Source organism: Mobula birostris, chromosome 27 (genome assembly GCF_030028105.1).
Source record: "Mobula birostris isolate sMobBir1 chromosome 27, sMobBir1.hap1, whole genome shotgun sequence".
Lineage (NCBI taxonomy): Eukaryota > Metazoa > Chordata > Chondrichthyes > Myliobatiformes > Myliobatidae > Mobula > Mobula birostris.
The window spans coordinates 41886813-41906113 of NC_092396.1; the positions used below are offsets into that span (position 1 = coordinate 41886813).

The 19301-nt window shown below is 43.2% G+C and overlaps 1 protein-coding gene across 1 annotated transcript in view; it reads right to left on the reverse strand.

Moving 5' to 3' along the window:
- Positions 1–19301, reverse strand: part of epha8 (eph receptor A8) — a 527259-nt gene that overhangs the window by 41080 nt on the left and 466878 nt on the right. The window contains exon 16 of the mRNA XM_072245448.1: positions 1303–1493. Within this exon, the coding sequence (XP_072101549.1) occupies positions 1303–1493 (191 nt within the window). The remainder of the gene's footprint in view (positions 1–1302; positions 1494–19301) is intronic.

Below are 19301 nucleotides of genomic sequence, written 5' to 3' on the forward strand. Positions count from 1 at the left end.
TTATTTCTTCTGATGAAGGGTCTTGGTTTTGTACCGTTAACCTTATTTCTCCTTCTGCTGCCTGACTGCTGAGTGGTTCCAGCATTTTCTGCTTCCATTTCAGATATTCTGCATTTGTAGTTATTTTTTTTTAATCTGGTTGTTTACTTTAGATCTTACAGTATGTACAAAAACATCTTCCAGTATCTCAGTCTACCAACATGGCCTGGTCATTGGAACAACAGCATGTTAAGGTCTGTGTTGAATTTAAAGGGGGCAAGACTACAGTGGCTAATGTAATGAAAGAGGCAATGGGATACTGGCCTTCTTCCACCAGGCAGTGAATAAAAGAGCGGAGAGGTTATGCTCCAGGGTTTTAACATATTGGCCAGACCTCAGCTGGAGTACTCTGAATAGGTGTGGTCATATCACTATAGAGAGGATGTGACAGTGCTGGAGAGGGTACCCAGGCTCACCAGGTTGGATGGAATGAACTATTTTAGTTACAAGGACAGACTGGAGTGGTGGGGTAGGTTTTTCCTGGAGCAGAGGAGGTTAAAAGGGTTCATGACTGAGATATATAAAATTATAAGGGGTATAGATGTGGCAGACTGCAGGAATCTTTACCCTAAATCAGAGTTCAATAAAATAAGAGTACATAGACCCTCGGTGAGATAGGGAGTTGTCTATCCCAGCATGTGAAGACAGACTCCGGCGGATTGAGCGGACAAGACCAATGGAAGGTCCAACGGTCACAAAGGCGGTCTCTGCAAGCGTCATGGAAGGTGTAGAGCAGGACAAGACACAGAAGACGTCCTGGTCATCCACTGCGCCTAGTCCCATCTCCAGCCGTCTAGACTCTGTCTTGCCACTGGATCCAGATGGGAATTGGGAAGAGAGAGTGAGGCTGACGCTGCGCAACTCTCCCTCACTTAAATCCAAATCACGCGCTAGTCTCAACACCATCATAATGGTGTCGAGGTCCTCATCGACGTCAACCATGGACGAACAACAACATAGATTTAGAGTAAGGGATAAATAACTCAGGATTTTAGGGGAACCTTTCAGTAAATAGATGAAATAAACTTACTAAGAGATTTGTGCCAGCAGAATTTCTGGCAGCATTTAAGAAGTGACTGGACAACCACTTGAATCACCCAGGCAAAGAAGTCTATGGGCCAAGTAAGTGAATATGGGATTAGTACAGATGGTTGCCATGGAAATGGAAGGCTGAATGGCCTGATTTCATTCACGGTGACTCGGTGACCCTATGAGTCTTCCTAAGCACACAAATGCCAAAAGCTGCTTTTGCTGGTTTCTTACCTGCTCATGGTCTCAAAGATTTTGAGGCTGGTGGGGTTCCTAATAAGCTTGTCCAACACGCCAACGATCTGGATGAACTTGGGCCTCTCATTGCGGTCTTTCTGCCAACAATCCAACATTAACTGATGCAGGGCAGCGGGGCAACCCATGGGAGCTGGAAGGCGATAACCTTCTTCCACAGATCTAATCACCTGCAACACAAATCAGGGATGAGTGGGAACTCAGTGGAAAGGTTCAATGAGTCAGCAACACGGAGAAGGAACTGAGCCTAAAGCTACATTAAGGAACATCACAATAACTCCATACACCAGGCCATATCATATCATGGGCCAGCAGAGGAAACCTGAGGCACTCACAGATGCCCAGTGGGATTTACCCATCTTTAGCATGAAGTCTATCACCCTACTTTCATGGAGATGCATATAGGGTACTCGTCACGTGGCAATATCAAGTAAGTTTTTCATTGCACCTGTGCACACATGTACATATGATAATAACCTTGACTTTGTCATTGCCTCTGACAAATAGGTTCTTCTTCCCAAAGACCACACTATCCATTTAATACCTATTTACATTTATCTAACTATCTAACTCTAATCGCTTTTTGGCTTTTTGACGTTCTCACTGAGATACTACCACTCATCTACACACTATGAGCAGTTTACAGTGGGCAATTAACCTGTTAACCTGCACATCTTTTGTGAAATGGGAGGAAACGGAACAATCTGGGAATCATAGAGGTATTGAACACTACAGCACAAAAACAGGCCCTTCAGCCCATGTATTGCACGCCAGCCTGGTTTTCTTTCTAGTTCCATTTACTTACACCCAGACCATGGCCCTCTACATCCAGTGAAAATCTACAGAGAAAGTGGCAAAGATCCACACACTCAGCACCCAAGGTCAACATTCAACTGGTACCATGTGGCAGTGGATCTACCAGCTGTGCCACAGTGCCATTGCTCCAGTCACTCAGGGCTATATTTGATTCTGCTCCAGGCTTTTTCGTTAACTCTTATTTTTGGTATTCACTGGGGATCAGAAGGTCAGGGCTGGGATGGTGAGGTGGGGAGAGGACAAGATAGGAGGGGCAATAAGGCAGGGTCTGTGCAGGGACGAGTGTTGATATGGGTACAGGGGCACTACTAAGTCAAGAGATTTGGGAATGATACTAAGTTCTGGTTCCATAATGCTTTAAACAGGTGGCCTTTCGAGAAGGCAAAGTGATTACAGGCTTGGTTCCCAGATTTGAGGGGAATACTCAGAAAGAAAACTGATTACTGGCTTCCAGGCAGGAAGGAAAAACTTTAGAACAGGCTTGAGAGCCAGCGGGGGTAAATTTATCCCTAAAGAAATGGGAAAAGGGTACCCAATAGGAGTGTATATGAGTAAGGTCAATAGTGGTCAGTAAACTTTGGGGAGAGGGAAGTGGGGGTTGTGGGAAGTTATCTGAAGCCATTGGTAGTCTCAGGGAGTGTGGTGACAGTATAGGTGATGGGGTGGTGTCGCTGCTGAAGGAGATATGGTTGCTCTTGGGGGATGCAGAAAGGGTCAGATATATTTGGGTAAAGAAATGTCTGGAAGAGAGGAGCAGCAGTTCAAATCAGGCTCGGTGTGAGTCAGTGAAGAGACACAGAGACCCACGAGGCTGACTTTCCCCACCAGCAGGCCTCATCTCCCATCAGCTACCAGATATCTTGAGGCCTGTTAAATGCAGCCACACGGGTGCCAGTGAAAACGGAGCCTCCGACAATTGGGTTGGCTGACTCTGCTCATAGTTGATCAAAAATGGAGCTGGATGTGTTCATGGTAGGGTGGATTTGCGTTTCAGTCCATAAAAACATTCACTTCCAACTGTAAGAACAGATACGTTTTATAGGCAGGTGTCTAGGAGGCCCTGGAGGTGATATTCGATCTTACACGAGGCCCATGATGTTGTGCGTGACAGAGAGAAACTCATACACGCTTTCCCCTGAGAGGCCCAACTGATTATCAGCCACGTGTCCCCATGGTACTGGGGTTCACATACAGTATATTTTATTAGTTTTAGTGGATCGTCGGTCACATGAGAGAAATTGAGAGAGATGCCCTGCATGTAACTGGGCAGGAAAGAGCATAAACACAGCACAGTTGATTAAAAACCTGCGGAGCAGTGCACAGACGGCTTTATAAGATCTTATATAGTGTAAATGACATTAAAGACTTGCTTTTCTGACAAGTCTTTTGTTCATATACTCTGTAATGAACTACATGAACTACACTGCGATGAACTATGCAGCATGGTAGTATAGCAGCAACATAACACATTACAGCACCAGCTGTAAGATTGCCGTTTGATTCCTACCACAGTCTGTAAGCAGTTTGTACATCCTCCCCGTAATCACAGGGTTTTCTTCGGGTGCTCCGGTTTCTCCCACACTCCAAAGACATACAGCTTCGGTTATGCTATGTGGGGTGCCGGCCATGTTGGCGCCAGAAATGTGGCTGCACTTGCAGGCTGCCCAGCACAAATCTCACTGATTTGATTTGATGCAAACGAAGCATTTCACTGCCTGTTTCAATGAAATTGTATCAAATAAAGTTAATCTCTTTGACCTTATTTTTAAGATTAACTGCGGGGAGACTTAGTAATACAGATGGCAAAGATGCTGATGACTAAGTGAAAAATTTGACAGTGTTTATTGACTGATCAACTTATGAAAACCTGAACTTGCACTGAATACAGACAAGTACAGCACGGGAACATTGGCTCACAATGTGCTCAGCAAGATGCCAAATTAGATGAACCTGCATGTGATCCACATCCCTCCATTCTCTGCATATTTGTCTGTCTATCTAACAGCCTGTAAACAACTCTGTAATATCTAATTCCTCCACAACTCCTGGCCCTCACCACTCTCTAGGTAAAACCTTGCCTCACGCATTTTCTTTATACTTGACCCTTCTCATCTTCTGGACCATCCTTCCATCTGGGACTTTATCAAAGACCTTGCTAAAGTCTATGCAAACCATGTTCACTCCTTTTGTTTTAGCAACTTACCGCAAAGTCATATTGACTATCTCTAATCAGGCCCTGCCTATCCAAACCCTTATATATCTAGTCATTTACAATACCTTCCAATAATTTGCCCACTTATGACATCAGGCTCATCAGTCCATTATTTCCCAACTTATTCTTAAAGCCTTTCTTGAACAACAGAATAACACAAGCTGTCCTCCAGCATTTCAGAGATGGCTAAAAATGTAGTAAATACATTGCTACGGCACCTGCAATTTCTACTCAAGCCTCCCACATGGTCTGACCGAACACCTCATCAGAACCTGGGGACTTATCCACCCTAATTTTCCTCAGGATAACAAGCACCTCCTCTTCAGTAATCAGGACATGGTCCACAACTTCACTATTGTTTGGCCTCAGTTCCACAGACTCTATGCCCATCTCCAAGAGACTCTACATCTGTCTTCTATATTCTATGTTCTACACATGATTGCCTACGTCTAAAGCAAAAAGCTCTAAATATCAGACCAACATGGGATATTGGGAGAATGAAGAAAGCACTGCAAAATCAGGCCTGTTTCTCAATACAACAAGGGTGGCAAGACAAACAGTTGAATACTAATAGTTAGTATTACAGCAAGCTTCACCATCTGACTGTTCGGTAACACTAACAAAGAATCAGACCAAAACCTGATCGGAAACAGGAGTTATTTAGTAACAAGACTTCAAAAATGACCTCTTGTACATAACATAAATAGGCTTGAGAACAATACACTGCATTGAAACAGGACATTGAGGATGCAGACAATAGATGTTCATGTACCAACTTCTGAAGTTAATGTGTACATGCAAAAACACTGATGAAATGTAATTGATGAAACTGATTTGCTTCCTTGTTTTTTTAAGCTATAACAGCAGGTAGAACAATTCTTTTTCGTATTACAGTAATGATAATTCTATACTATTTTATTATTTCTGTAATATTTTATATAATTTTATATTATCTATTTGGTGTAGATAGGACTTGATGGCTGAAATGAACCTGAGGGTCTATTTATGTGCAGTATGACTCTATACATCTAGTCAACATCACAACAAAATTCCTAATTAATCTACTCCGTTTCTATGGACACCATTGATCTCACAGTCTCAACTGAAGCCAAATCTATTTTTTGTGCATTTAAACTTTAACCAGTTTATAAAAATGGTACCATTGCTCATTTTCAATGTTCAGTGAAGTATGTGTTTTATTTATCATATTCCATTTTCTGTCACAGTATAATGCCTGAAGAAAATCAATTTTACAGAAATTTTATGTGAGGAAGTGGCAGATTGTGTGATGAATCTGAAAAAATCATTCATTTCTCAAAGAACTGACAGAGGCATTCATTTCCCAGAAAGATTTCTGCACAACATTGGATTGACTCTGTACCATACTCTCACAGCTTATCACTGTTCTTCAACTTGCTCCATGATGCACAGTACCAATCACGCCAGGCCCCATCGAATACACTCGGGTTAGCTGAAGCTGCTAATGTTTTAACCACCTGTTACAACACCAGAGGAGATGAATAATTCAACTGTCTGACAATAGTGTCGGCCCTGCTTAACTCTGAGCACCAGCAGAGTCCACCAGCAGCACATCAAGTTTCAGATGATACTCAAGATGGTTAGATAACTGTGATCGAAGCAGTGGTGTGCTTTTTAGATTTCATTTCCCATTTTTGATAAAGCCTTCTATCTGAAATGTGGATCTTGCATCACACGGCTGGAAAACTGATCCTTATCAGAAGGGTTGAGTCCAATGTGCTTTTTCTTTCAGTCGTTTCCTCTGCCCGGATCTGTCAGGTAACATCATCACTGCAAGATGATAACTAGTGGAATGTTCTCACAGCCCAGAACAGATTGGGATAACAGTGTTACCACAGCAAGTCACAAAATGGTGATACAACTGTTGATAAACATGCAATCAATTAATAAAAACTAGAATCGAACAATGTCTGTTACAATACGTACTCACAGGCTTTCACTCAAGTTGGTGTCTATCAGGGGGTGGCTAAAATTAGTTTCACAGTGTGAAGGCAGATAGATAACTGATGATTGTATGATCCTTCCTTTATTCCAATATTTCTTGACATCGGATTAACAGAAATATGCTTATAGTTTCTGGGGTTCATCAAAGCCTTTGTATAAGATAATATGAAGCAAAATTATTCCATTAACTGTTTGGCACGAGTCTATTACTGGATGGAAAAGGCACAATAGAAGTGAACCAGAATCTGATCATTCTAGTGCCAATTAGCTCTGATTCTGCAAAGTTCCTCAGAGATTTGCAGGGATTAGGAGTTAGGAAATTGAAATGTCATGGTTGTTCTGAAGGGTTTGGTTGCTTTGTCAAGCACTGCTTTACATCCGGAATGTTCTTGATATCAGGTTGAAACTCTGGGTGTCAGCCATCAGAAGCAACGCACACAAAATGCTGAAGGAACTCAGCAAATTATGCAGCATATATGAAGGCGAATAAACAGCTACCTTTTCAGGCTGCGGCCCTTCATCAGGAGCCAATGCGAAGCGGGATTTTGGCCCAAAACTTAGACTGCTTGTTTCCCTCCAGAGATCTGCCTGATCTGCTGAGTCGCACCAGCATTTTGTGTGTGTTGCTCCTGAATTTCAGCACCTGCACAGTCTCTTGTGTTTATGCTCTCTCACTGAGAGGGAGAATGATGAGAGACTTGAATCTGCTCTCACTACCATTTCTCTTAAATTAGTTGAGCCTCCTTTATATTTTGCTTTCATATTTTTGATAATTACTTTCTCCTTTTGTGCTTTTTAGGGGCAGAGCTGGGAGAATGGGGAGAGGAAGGTTGAGCAGCTGGGTGGGGGTGGAGGGAGTTTGGGGGTGGCAGGGCTGGGCTGCACCAGATTCTAAACTTCATCACTTTTCACAGTTAGAGTATTCTCTTCAAACATCTTTCTCATAGGTTATTTCCCAGGGTTACTTCCCTTAAAAATGTTCCATCTTCCAGCACGCTGCAGGCCTAATACACTGACGTCAAACACTGCACCCGGTTCGCTCTCCACAGGCTCCTCTTGACCTCCTTGCCATCTCCAGCAACATCACGTCTTAAGCTCAGAGCAGGTCACATGGCCAGAGAATGAACGGCTCAAAAATATTCAAAGGAGAGGCAGCAGATAAACGCCTAACTACAGAATGATTCTCCATTTATCCCAATGTTCCTTAACAGCAGATTAGCAGGAAATGACTTATACAGCCCTGGCAAAGAAGGTTTGATCTCAGCCTCAGGTACTGCCCTTGTAATGTCTGCATGCTCTCTCTGTGACCAGCTGGGTCTCCCTCAGGTACTCCAGCTTCCTCAAAATCCCGAATGGATGCTGGTTAGCGGATGTAAATGATCCCTAATGTAGCTGTGTAGGAGAAGGGGGTACTGATGGGTGTGTGAGAAGTGGAAAGCAAACAAAGCAATAGAAATGCTGGAAAAAGTCAGAGAGTTATTATAGACTCAATGGGCGAAACGGCTTCCTTCTATATAGCTATGAGATAGAAAATGATGTTGAATTTGAAATCAAAGTTCAAAGTACATTTACTATCTAAGTATGTAAACCATATACAACCTCAAGATTCATCTTCTTGCAGACAGCTACAAAGCAAAGAAACAAAATAGAACCCACAAAAAAAACCATCAACCCATCAAAGACCGTCAAGCATCCAATGTGCGGAAAGAGAACGAATTATGCAAACAATAAAAAGTAAAGGTCGCTGTAGTGTAGCGGTTAGTGAGATGCTCTGACAGCTCGGGGTATCCCGGAGTTCACCGTTCGGCAAGGAGTCTCTGTAATTCCTCACCGCGGAATGCGTGGCTTTTCTCCAGGACCTCCACAGTCCAAAGGCCTACCAGGTAGGCTATTGTAGAATCGGCCCGTGATTATGTTAGGGTTAATCAGGTTTGCTGGGGATCGCTAGGACAGTGTAGTTCGAAGGGCCAGAAGGGCCTATTTCATGCGGTATCACAAAAATAAATAGATAAGCAAATAATAGACAGAACATGAAGCACAGAGTTCCCGACAGTGAGCCCACAGACTCAGAGCCAGTTCAGCGCTGAGGCAAGTGAGGACAGTCCAGGAGCCTGATGACTGCAGGCCACAGACACAGAGTCAGGTCAACACTGAGGCGAGTGAAGACAGTCCAGGAGCCCGATGGCTGCAGGCCACAGACACAGAGCCAGTTCAACACTGAGGCGAGTGAAGACAGTCCAGGAGCCCGATGGCTGCAGACCACAGACCAGAGTCGGTTCAGCGCTGAGGCGGGTGAAGACAGTCCAGGAGCCCGATGACTGCAGGCCACAGACACAGAGCCAGTTCAGCGCTAAGGCGAGTGAAGGCAGTCCAGGAGTCCGATGGCTGCAGGCCACAGACTCAGAGTCGGTTCAGCGCTGAGATGAGTGTCAATGGCTGCAGGCCACAGCTGCAGAGTCAGTGCAATGCTGAGGTGATTAAAGCTTCATGGAGTAGTGAGCTGAACATTAATTTGTCCTTTGCCCTTGACCTGGAGGCCTTAATGTTTTTAATCTGGCTTGGCACTTGAATTGGCTAAACATTGGTTCGTTTTCTGCTCTCAGGCCTAGGCTCCACTGCTTCAATCCCGCCCAAAATTTCAATCCAGACTGAAGTCCATTTCAACAATGCTGCCAAGGCCATACAGATGGTTCAAAGGTCCATCTCCCAAAAGGAAATTACAGGCTGCGAATCACTGTGATCATGGTCCAGAAAACGTACTTTTAATCAAATAGATTGTCATTTTATTTGCGGCCTGCAAAACGTCACTGTGTCTCGCCAGTGCCACTTCAGGAATATGATCATATAATACACTTTAGGAAAGAATCTCTTTTCTCTTGAGAAGAGGCTGAGGTGTGATTTATTAGAGGTCTTTAAAATAATGAAAGTATTGACAGTGATACAGAGATAGAGGGTCTACTTGTAGGGAAGAACATAACCAGAGACTACCAACGTAAAATGGGCATCAGGAGAATTCAGAAGAAATTACTTTACTCAAAGAGTAGTGGGATTATACCGAGTGGTTGGAGCAGATAGTCTGCACACATTTCAGAGGAGGCTGGATCAATCAGTTACAAGAAGGGAAAGGAGCGAGGGTTTGGAGAATCAAGATTTAGGTGAGTAAAGATGGAAGGAGCTTTGAGAAAAGCATTAAAGTTGACAGGAAGTGGAAGGGCCAAATAGCCTGATACTCCTTTGTACATCCTATCAGATCTGAAACAGTATACAATATCCCTTCCTCTTGGGTAGGAAGTCACATATGATGCGGAGCAGATAAAGACAGGTTTAAAATGTCAATCTGCCAGTTTCGCTGTTTAAGTTACTGCTGCAAGGAATGTATTCCAAATTTATTTAATTGATTGAATCTAAACAAACCAATGGTTGCAGTGGGTTTTGATGCCCCCAGATCATTAGCCTGGGCTTTTGGATTACTAGGTCATTAGTCTGAGCCACTGGATTTTATCCAGTAATTTAATCATTAAACTACTTCAGTACAGCAACACTTGCTGCTTTATATGTATTACTGTAACTCCTTGCACTCCCTCGACATCTCAAAGCAGCAAGATTTACATGTATATAGTGTCCTTAGAATACAAATTGTCCAAGATTCTCCATGGAAACACCTAGCATTTTTAAGTTTCCGTATCGGATATAGAGTATCAGTTCTCTTCATATTTTTGAGTTGAACTAATATAACGTTGCTATTCAGTGCCCTTTAGTGAGAACTCCAGCTTATGACTTTTGTCCAGTGACATCTGATGAGTGGGTCTGCCCTGTGAGAGGACTCCTTTTCCTGATATCTGTGGCCTACTATTCAGAGAGAGAAATAAATAAAAACAGAGGATTTTGTTTGCCTTGCCAAGACTTAAAACACGCAGTAGGTGTGGAATGGGAGGACAGCCCACAGAAATGAATTGAAAACTTGCAAGAACCCCAGTGGCTTCCTCGCCCCATGCATGAATGTAAATGAATCTAATCAGCACTAAACACCATGGTTCCACCTGATTTAGCTGATAACTCAAACGTTGAAATGATTGACTGATTACAATGGGGGGAGTGAGAAAGAAGCATTTGATTAAATGTGGTGTTACGTACCCCATAACTGGGTTGCCAAACCAGCAGAAATGGATCACTCAGTTGGAGTCTGGATTACTGGAACTAAGAAAGTTTTATTAAAGAAATAAGCAACACAGTACTCTAATCAAAAGGATGATAAATGCAACAGTTCAGCAATGATAAACACACATGTACACAGAACTAGGATAATAGGATCAATCAAGCTCTATCGCCGTCTAGGGGTAAATGACCAGTTTCAAAGTGACGCAAAGTTCAGTTCAATTGAGTTCAGTTCAGTTCACAGTAATCACTGCCATGCCGGTGGGAGAGAAAGAGAGAGAAAGCAAATGAATATTCAAAACGGCTTCCACACAGACCTTCGATATTCCTCGCAGTCAGCTTTCGGGCGAACCCTTTGTAATGTCTTCTGAGGTCACTGACTGTGACCCCTCTGTTTCAGATACAATCGTTCCTCAGCGGTGAACCCGGCACCCAGGCAAGGGCGGACACACACCAGGTTCCCGCCGATCGTACCTTTCCACCCTGTGCGTCTCTGGCTTGGTCCCACGACCAGCCCTCCAAAAACTGCCACTGACTTGTGGGAGGCACACCACTTCCAGGGTCTCGTTACCTCGTGGTGTCGTGTGTGTCACCTTAGCGAACCTGTCCCTTTTTATCCCCCTGCTGGGGTATCGCCTGTCCATCACACTTCAAACAGTTCAGGGTTCAAAAAGGAGCTGATCTTGACAGCTCTCAGACCGTGTCTCCTTCCGTTAAACTCTTCCATCTCTTCATTAACATTTCCAAATGCTGCTCCATTGTCTTCCTTATCTCTCTTTCTCCTGAAGACAGGTGGCAGATCAACTGTTGATCCCACTGGTGCCAGCACAGGACAGTTAACATCTTAGTCTATGTGTACTCTTTGTAACCCTCTTTCGTCACAGTGGCAATAAGGACTCCTGGCGAACTTGAATCAAAAGGGCATCAGGAGCACACAATAGTGACAAGAGTCACAAAGGAAGGTGGTTGTTATTGCTAACAGCCAATTATCTCAATACCAGGGTGTCACAGAAAAAGTTCAGGGTAGTCTCAAAGGTTCCAATATCATCAGCTTCTTCATCTGTTTCATTGCATCTGGATCTATTCCATTCACAACCTCTAAGGTAATAAGACATTGCATGTCTGCATGTACAAAAACTAACAATCAGCCCTGATTATATATAGCACGCAGTATTTACGCAATGACCACATTCAATCAGTACCTTTTCGTTAAATTTAGTTTCAGTAAAAATGCCCTTCCATTAATCCAGTGTCCTATTGGCCAGTATTCTATCTGGACCAGTGATATACATACTACCATCACAAGAGGAGCACAAAAGCTGGGAACTCTCTGAACTTCCTGGCTTCTAATATCGACAACGACAAAATTGGCACAGGATGGGATACTGTCCATTTGCAACACACACAAAATGCCTGAAGAAATCAGCAGCATCTATGGCAATTAACACACAGTCAATCATTTGGGCTGAGACCCTTCATCAAGTCCTGATGAAGCGTGCCGGGCCAAAACGTCAACTGCTCATTTTCGTCTATAGAGTCATAGAGAAGTACAGACAGAAGCAGGCTTTTTGGCCCATCTAGTCTGTGCAGAAACCATTTAGAACGCCTATTCCCATCAACCTGCACCAGAACCACAGCCTCCATACACCTATTATCCATGTACCTATCCGAACTTCTCTTAAACCACTTGTCCTGGCAGCTCATTCCACACTCTCATGACCGTCTGAGTGAAGAAGTTTCCCCTCATGTTCCCCTTAAACTTCTCACCTTTCACCTTTAACCCATCACCCAACCTCAGTGGAAAAAGCCTGCTTGCATTTATCCTGTCTATAACCCTCATAATTTTGTATACCTTTCTTAATCTCTTGTCGATCTTCTATGTTCTAAAGAATACAGTCCTAACCTATTCAATATTTCCTTATAACTCAGGTCTTCCAGCCCCAGCAACATTCTTGTAAATCTTCTCTGTATTCTTTCAGCTTTGTTTACATCTTTTTAGGTAAGTGACCAAATCCTCAGTACTCCAAATTAGGCCTCACAAATGTCTTATACAAGTTCAACATAACATCCCATCTCCTGTACTCAATACATTGATTTATGATGGCCAATGTGCCAAAGGCTTTCTTTATGACCCTATCTACCTGTGATGCCACTTTTGACGAATTATGGACCTGTATTCCCAGATCCTTTTGTTCTACACACTCCTCAGTGCCCTACCACTCACTGTGCAAAACCTCACACTTGTTTGCATTAAATTCCATCTGCCATTTTTCAGCCCATTTTTCCAGCTGATGTATAATCTCTGCAAGCCATGATAGCCTTCCTCACTGTTCACTACACCCCCAATCTTGGTTTCATCTGCAAATTTACTGATCCAGTTAACCACGTTATCATCCAGATCGTTGATATAGATGACAAACAACAAACAAGCTAGCATCATTCCCTGCATCACAGGCCTCCAATCAGAGAGCTAACCCTCTACGAACACACTCTGGCTTCTCCAACAAAGCCAATGCTTAATTCAATCTACAAACTCATCTTGAATGCTGAGCGACTGAAATTTCTTGACCAGCCTCCCATGTGGGACCTTGTCAAATGCCTTACTAAAGTCCGTATAGAGAGCATCACCTGTCTTACCTTTGTCCACTTTCCTCGTCACTTCCTCAGAAAACTCTATAACATTGGTTGGACATGACCTATCACACACAAAGCCATGCTCTTTATCCAGATAGTTATATATACCATCTCTTAAAGTATCTTCAGCATTGAGTACCTCCAGCATTCTGTGTGTGTTACCCATGACTTCCAACATCTGCAGAATCTCTTATATCTCTGACACTTGAGAATCGTAGCACTATCCGGGTCAAAGCAGTCCATTTGATTGGCACCCTATCCACCACTTTGGCAGTAATTGCATGGAAACACAATAATGTCCAGCTCCAAGGTAAACCCATCTTCATTTGTAGATAAGTCTCCAACTTCTCATAGTCCCTGGACCTAAATGATAGAAGACTCTACCCAACAGCACTGTGGTTATACCTTCACTACAGAAATCCAATAGATTGAGGTGATGACTCATAAGAATCTAAAGGGCAATTATAAATAGACAGTAAATGTCATAAGGCTCTGAAAGCCAACACACTGAAGCCTGAGGCAGTGGAGAAGGCAAACAATATATTTCTTTTTATTGCAGATGTAAGTGAATAAGAAATCATAAAGAACCTTGCTGAGAGCAGACCTAGTCTCCTTTTCACTGAGGGAGTGTAATGAAAGTTCACTAGACTGTTTCCTGGGATGTCAGCTTAGCGACTGAGTAGACTAGACCTCTTTTCTCTGGAGCTCAGGGAAATGAGAGAGGACGTTATTGAAACTTAGAAGATCCAACAAAGTAGAAAAAGAGATAGTTCCAAAGGCAGAAGAGCATAATACGAGGAGCTACCATCTCAAAATAAGAGGTAAGCAAATTAGGACGAAGATGTGAATGATTGCTTTTCGCTCAGCCAATGGTAAATCCGGAGGTCAGTAATTTTACTGAAAAATCAGGTAGTATAGAGCAGAGGTCCCCAACCTTTTTTGCACCGCGGACTGGTTTAATATTGACAATATTCTTGCAGACCGGCCGACCGGTGGTGGGGGGTGGTGTTAATCACGACTGGAATATAGGTGATAAGCCAACTAAGTCACTTATAAGTGGCTAATACACTCAGTTTCATTTCTAAAAGGGTTTATCTAATGAATTTAATATTAAACACACCGCATATTTTCCCCGTATGAACATACAAAATCATTGCAACACACCAATATCGCTGAATCAGTGGGAGCCCTGGGCTTGTTTTCCTGCAACAAAACGGTCCTATCGAGGGGTGATGGGAGACAGCGATACTCAAAGGGGATTCCTTGTATCCAGTCTATTCCGCAATTTAGTTTTCGTTGCATTCATTGCAGAAAAATTCGCTTCACAGTGATATGATGTTGAAAATGCTAGCAACATTTTCAGTGCTTTCATGGCTATCTCAGGATGTTCAGCCTTGACTCTGATCCAAAATGCCAGCAGAGATGTTATGTCAAACATAATTTTCAGCTCGCCGTCATTTTCAAGCTCGAGGAGTTGATCTTCTTCCTGCGCTGATGTGGATGACGCTTGGGTAATGATCTCGCCTGGTTAATAAGCTCAAGCGCGTAATGACCTCGCGTGCGTTCAAGTTCCAACAGTGGGCTTGACAGGGAATGAGGAAAGGTGCAGCTAACTCATATCGTTTCATATCGCCAAATCATATCGTTTCCTAGCAGCCCGGTAGCACATGCTTTGCGGCTCGGTGGTTGGGGACCACTGGTATAGAGCTCAGGATATCAGAGGTATCTTTGTGAAAGAATAGGAAACTTTAGAGAGGGTGCAGAGAAGTATTACAAGGATACATAGAGTAGAGATCAGTCTTTGAAGGAAATTGAATAAGCTAGATCTTTTCTCTTTGGAATGATGAAGGATGAGAGGCAATTTGATAGAGATGATGTAGAAGATTATCAGAGGCAGAGACACAATGGACAGCCACCACCTTTTTTCCCAGGGTGGCATTGGCCAACAACAGAGACTATTTGTTACAGGTGTGTGGAGGAAAGTTTAGGGGAGAAATCAGAGTTAGATTTTTCTACAGGGAAATGTGGCTGCCTGGAATGCACATTTAGAGGTGGTGGTAGAGGCTGATATAATAGGTACACGTAAAAGATTCTTAGATAGGCACAAGGGTCTCAGCCTGAAATATTGACTGTTTGCTCATTTCCATAGATGCTGCCTAACATGCTCTGTTCCTCCAGCATTTTGTGTGTGATGCTTTGGATTTCCACCATCTATAGACTTTTTTGTATATAAAGAAAATGCAGGTTTATGGGCTCTGTTGGGGGGTTGGGGGAGGGTTACAATGCAACATCATGGGCTGACAGACCCATACTGTGTTATACCATTCTATGCTGTATGATTTGAAGCATATGGTCCTACACAAGAAAATGGGGCTAAGGTAGAAGATCAGCTATAATCTTGATGAACGATGGAACAGGCTTGAAGAGCTCACCCTTGTTCCTACCTTCTCAGGGTAATTGGAGATGCACTCCAAATACTTGCCCTTCTACTGGTGCTTAACTTTCAATAGTAGAATGTAAAAATCATAGTTTCTGCAAAAGTCAAAGGAAATCTCAGAGATCCTGGGTGGAGGTGGAAGAGTGAACATAGGCTTGGTGTGCTGCACTAAGTGAGTACGGGAGAACCCTAGATCATTCAGTGAGCTGAGTAATAGAGTCATACAGTGACAGAGGACAGAAACAGTTCCTGTGGCATTCTCTTTCCCTCCCAAGTCCACATCAACCATTGATCATCGACTTACACTTATCCTTCCCAACCCCATCCAATTCTAACACATTTCCATCGACTCCTTCTGGAGCCCATGACTCACCTACTTACGAGGGGCAATTTATACCTGTCAATGAACCTGCAGGTCTTTGGGACTTGGGAGGAAACCAGGATACAAAAAACGCATGAAACCCAGGAGCACCTGCAGGCTCCTCCCAGTCTCTATCCTTCTAATAGGAGTCACCTGTAACTTATTTCTTCCTCATCACCTGCAGCCTATTTAAACCCAGCTCTCATACACAATCTCTGTTCCAGCCAGATCAACCAGTTGCTCCTAGCCTTCAGTTACCTTGTTGCCTGTTGCGTTTAGTATCCGTTCTGTCTTGTTTTGAGACCTCAAGTGGCTTGCTATTTTTGCAGTCCATTATTAAAGTTATCACTCACCACTGAATCATCTCCACTGCTCTGCTTTTGTGTTGAGCCTCCTCTACATTTCCTGACAGGATGAGTGAACCAACGATTCACCCAGCAGAGTTTGCTTGCCTATAGGAAGCCGTCCATCGACTTGAGCACATGATTCAGAAGCAGCAGGAGACAAACCACTGACCATCTGCTCACCACTCTGAACCAACTCTCCAAATTGATACAGCAACCCTGCACCAGTCAAGCACCTCCTTCCCAGCCCTGGATTCTGGTGTCTGAATGCTTTGATGCAAACCGACCCCAATGCCACAATGTCCTATCTCAAGTGCATCATACAGTTCAGGCTCCAGTGTTCTCTGTATTCAATGGCCTGAGCCAAGATTGCCTTCATCGTCTCTCTCTTGACTGGGGCAAGCTCTGACCTGGGTCTCTACTAACTAGGACAATAAAGCCACCATTTGCAATAAAAATCTGGAGTTCACCACTGAGATGTGGTGAGTTTTCAGAAAGTGAAAGGGAGGCAGTGGATCACATACTTCATCTGTGTTAAGGCTGACACTTTGTGCTAAATTACACTGTGGAATTCAGGACCCTCATGGCAGAATGTGACTGGAATGTGGAAGCGTTGCTGGCCCATTACCATCATGCTTCTCAGAGTGCTTGAAAGGCAAATCATTTACACAAGAGATGCCCACCAATCTTGACAGCTTCATCACTCCTTAGATTCACGTCATTGTGGATGGAATGTGCAGTACTTGGTCAGATATGAAGGGTATAGCCCACAAGAGAGATCTTGGGTGCTGACAATTTACATGTTGAATCCAATACTCATCAAGGAGTTCCACCAGTCCAATCCAGGTTGTCCTGAGCCATGGGGGCAGTAGTGGGAGGGGGAGGTCCTATCAGGCCTCCAAAAGGCAGGCATCTCTAGTCCTTACCAGCTAATAGGAGTCCATTCATTCCTCACTCATCACCTGCAGCCCACTTAAACCCAGCTGTCATCCACAGTCCTTGTTAACTCATTGAACCACCCGACCTCAACAAGTTGTGCCCAGCCTTAAGTTGCCTTCTTGCTTGTTGTGCTTAGTATCTGTTCTATCTTGTATTGTGGCCTATCATGGCTTGTTATTTTTGCATTCTATTATTAAAGTGATCGCTTATCACTGAGTCCTTTCTGCTGCCCTGCTTTTGGGTCAAGCCTCCTTCACGTTTCCTGATGGAGATTTCACATGTGATCACAGAGGGAATGTGCAAATTCCACACTGGTAGCAACTGAGATCGAGATTGATCCTGGGCCTCTGGAGCTATACTTGTTATGCCACTGTACTGCCCCAGACTTCTGGCCTCTTGGCAGATTAGTGTACCTAGCACAATGCTGGATAAAGCAGAAGATCCAGTAGGCAGGCAGTCAGTGATCCTAAGTTACAGATAACTCACTAATTTTTGTTTACATTCAACCATTTAATTGACTTTTAATCACTTTTGAGAGTTTCTCAAATGCAGGGGCACAAAACACCTTTAATTTTTTTAGGACACAAAAGATTCTGCAGATGTTGGAAATATTGTGCAATGCACACAAAATGCTGGAGGAACTCAGCAGGTCAGGCAGCATCTGTGGAGATAAGTAAACAGTTAATCTCCTGATGAAGGGTGTTGGCCTGAAACATCAACTGTATTATATGTAATTGAGAGAGAATCCGGGAGAGTTAATGGGAATGTGGAAAGAAAAAAAATGTAGAATTAGTGTAGGAATGGTGCGTATGGAAGTTTGATGATCAGCACACAGTCATGCAGTATGACTTCTTAACTCTAAGAATAAGTACATGAATGCCACAGGTGAGTTTATTTGGCTTACAGCTGGTAGCATATTCTACAGCAATATTTATATATCTTGTGGATTTTTCAGTATTTTGACAAAGAAAATCAGACTGGAGTTTTTCACTCAGTTACTTGTCAGGAAGAAGTTGCTGAAAGCACTGGCAGATTCAAAAGGAAAATAATTTATGTCCATTCCACTGAATACAGTCATTCAATACTACAATAATATTTGTTTAGACAAAGCTGTAGATTTGACAAGAGACGTGATACAGTTTAAAAGTTTATGGCAGCAATAAGTCAGAGCCAGATCAAACCAGCAGAAGTTGCTGAAGACGCCTCATCAGCTCTCTGATAGGTCTCCCTAGTCCTCTCTTTGCTCCAGAATTGCCTGTTGTCCCTTCACTCCAAAACTCACCCCCTCTACCCTTCCGCCTCTTTACCTTGGTCCTCCTCTTTTGAAAGCTTTTTAAGTTCAGAGTAAATTTACTATCAAAGTACATATATGTCACCATATACAGGCCCAAGATGTATTTTCTTGCAGGCATACTCAATAAATCCATAATACAATAATAACAATATAGAATCAATAAAAGACCGCACCAACTTGGGCATTCAGTCAGTGTGGAAAATGCAACAAATACTTATTTGGTATTTATTTGATATTTATTAATATCAACAACATGAGATGAAGAGTCCTTGAAAGTGAGTCCATTGGTTGTGGGAACATTTCAATGATGGTGTAAGTGAAGTTGAATGAAGTTATCCCCTTTGGTTCAAGAGCCTGAAGTCTGAGGGGTAATAACTATTCCGGAACTTGGTGGTTTTAGTCCTGAGGCTCCTGTACTTTCTTCCTGATGTTAGCATTGAGAAGACAGCATGACCCGTGTGATAGGGTCTCTGGTTATGGATGCTGCTTTCCTGCAACAATGTTTCCTGTAGATGGTGGGAAGGGTTTCATCTGTGATGGACTGGGCTGTGACCACTACTCTTGGTACGATTTTCCTTTCAAGGGCATTGGTGTTTCCAGATCAGGCTGTGATGCAGCCCCTCAATATACTCTCTACCACATGGGAAGTTTAGAGAAGTTCGTCAAAGTTTTAGATGTCATACCAGATCTTCGCAAACTCCTAAGGAAGTAGAGGTGCTATTGTGCTTTCTTTGTAATTCCACTTACATGATGGGCCCAGGACAGGTCCTCTGAAATGATAACACTGAGGAATTTAAAGTTAC